The 2,399-nt window shown below is 50.2% G+C and overlaps 1 protein-coding gene across 2 annotated transcripts in view; it reads left to right on the top strand.

Annotated features, from left to right (window-relative positions):
* LOC119356318 overlaps window positions 1–1,934 on the top strand; it is a 7,655-nt gene extending 5,721 nt beyond the window's left edge. For both annotated transcript variants that reach the window (XR_005171903.1, XM_037623264.1), the window contains 2 exons: window positions 994–1,108; window positions 1,646–1,934. Coding sequence is in view for 1 of the 2 variants with exons in the window: in XM_037623264.1 (XP_037479161.1) it covers window positions 994–1,108; window positions 1,646–1,738 (208 nt within the window). In the remaining variant the exon portion in view is untranslated. The remainder of the gene's footprint in view (window positions 1–993; window positions 1,109–1,645) is intronic.
* The last annotated feature ends 465 nt before the right edge of the window (window positions 1,935–2,399 follow it).

The raw sequence follows: 2,399 nt of genomic DNA, 5'->3' as shown, positions 1-2,399 counted from the left end.
TCTGCGGCGGCCACTGCGCCCAAGGCGGCCGTGCGGCCGCTGGGGCGAGGAGCGCCGGGTAGCCTCCGGTGACGGCCCCCGGTGCCGAGTACCACGGAAGCGCCTGCTGACCCGCGGCCATGGCTGGATGGAGTCCGGTGATGGCCCCCGATGCCGAGTACCACGGAAGCGCCTGTTGACCCGCGGCCATGGCTGGATGGAGTGGTGGGGGCGGCCCGTACGGACCTGCCAGGTAGAGGCGGATCCCTTGAACCGCGGTGACGAGGTCGTTGAGGACGCCCGCCATGGCCTCCGGCGTGAACTGTTGCGGCTGCGAGGGAGGTGATGGCGGCGACGAGTGTTGGACGGGGGCTTGTGGCTGCCCTTGGCCCGGCGTGGTGCCGGGTGCCGTTAGGACCGGCGCTGAGAGCGACGCAGTGGTGCCCGCCGAGAGCGAGGCCGTGACGCCCGGCGCAGAGGCGGCGGTGGTGGAGGAGTTGGCGGGCAGCGGTGGTGGTGGCGGTGGAATTGGCGGAGACATGGTCGAAACCCGGTTACCTGATACCAAATTGGTAGGATCAAGTACTCTACCAGGTCTAGGGCGTAGGTGGTAAGGGAAGGATGGAGGGAGACGTGGAGAGGATCGGGCGCGCCGGCGGCAGGGCGCCGTCGCGGCTAGGAGAAGGGCGGCGGCTAGGGCTGTTGGCGGCTAGGGTTCCGGCTCCTCAGGGAGCCGGGCAATAGGAGATAATATTCTTCTTATTGCTTGCCTTCAAAAAGAGTCTTACAACCTATATTTATATCCTAGATAACTTGTAGAAGAATCAACCTAAGATAACTTGCCTAAGATAACTTGCCTAATCTGAAAATAAAAACTAAGATAACTTGCGGCCTAAGCCGGCCGGCCATAACAGGTATTTATACTCATGAGGTGGAGTTGAAGGTACTAATTGTATCCGTTTATTCGATGTTTGCAATATGCAACAAGGGCAGATCTGACATTTATTATTACAGAATCCAACTGCTTCAGTGGATGCGACTGTCATTTCAAGGAATCATGGTGTTTTTCTGGTACTATACTCTTTACTGCCACGACCTCCAAGACCCGTTAACCAGGGGTGATGTTAAGGTAAACTTTCTGTTCAGAAAAATTGTTTTCTTAATGTTCTGGTTAAGCTTATTTTCAATTCCGGTGCTCTAATTTTTTTAAAATTATGTACTAGCATATTTAATAATGCTAGGGTATACTCGGTGTTAGTAACATGCTGAATTTCTATAGTGATGATATGCAAAAATGGCAGCTGAGCCTGGGCTCAGAAGTGGATTACCGAATTATTATCAACTATAGTCATTTCTCTCGAATTCCCAGTAAAAGTTTTATGTCTCAGCAACCTGGCTCCCAGTGCCTGTATGCATAATAGTGTATTTAAATCCAACTGATCAAAAGAGAATTTTAATAAAGCCTTCTGTTTGAGTGAGAGGGAATTTTTATAAATCCAATGGTTACAACTCAAAAGATGACCTGCTGCTGCATTTGGACTTAGTTATAGAATGTAGATTGCCCCGTTCTTAGCCATTTTGGTTGCTGTTGCATGCATTTGAAAAGAACATTTGCTATATGCTTTTGTTTTCTCGGCAAACCTTAAGGTGCGGCAATATGTTTCAGATGGTAAAGCATGCAAGACCAGAGATGCCAGTGACAGTTAGCAGTTCGAGGACCGTGGCTGCCGTAACAAGGCTTAAAGTAACTGCAGTATGATGAGTCGTTTTGCTAGTTTCGACTCCTCCAGGACTTACTGATGAGTGATGGCTCTATTGATTCCTCCAGGACAGCTTCTTCTGCTAGTTTATGTGAATCTAAAGATTACATGTTGCCACAGAATCATTGGTGAAGTTGTTACCATCTGTAGGTGTTGTTATGTGGCACCGTTGAGACGTGTTGTTGTTCATGGTCATCTATTTTGAGATGCTGGCATGGTGGTAAATACCAGACTTTTGATGTACCAGTGCACGACATTGCATTGGTTTGCGTTGGCATACTGCCAGTAAACTCTAGTTGGCATCTTGGGGGGGTCTTTTTCTTTTGGGCTGCTCATGAAACATGGAAATTCGGCTGTTTAAGCAGGGCGCTAGCTGTTGATGCTTATTGGGGGAAAGACAGCCGCCTGGATATGGATATTGGTGCTTCTTGCAGTCATCGCCGGGTGCGCCCCGGACGAAAGCGGCAAGCCACGCGCTAGACTGCAGCCTGTTGAGTTAATTACACGAATAGTACCACATTTGGGGCGGTGGTGACGAATTGATATCACTTTTGAAAATTTCTACGTGTCAGTACCACGTTTGAGTCGAACCGTTGCGAATCGGGCTAAACCTCGTATTTCTATGTATTGACGCTGGAACTGACCGCCCGGGCCCGCGCG

Source organism: Triticum dicoccoides, chromosome 2A (assembly GCF_002162155.2).
Source record: "Triticum dicoccoides isolate Atlit2015 ecotype Zavitan chromosome 2A, WEW_v2.0, whole genome shotgun sequence".
Lineage (NCBI taxonomy): Eukaryota > Viridiplantae > Streptophyta > Magnoliopsida > Poales > Poaceae > Triticum > Triticum dicoccoides.
This window is presented reverse-complemented; position numbering and strand designations above follow the sequence as displayed.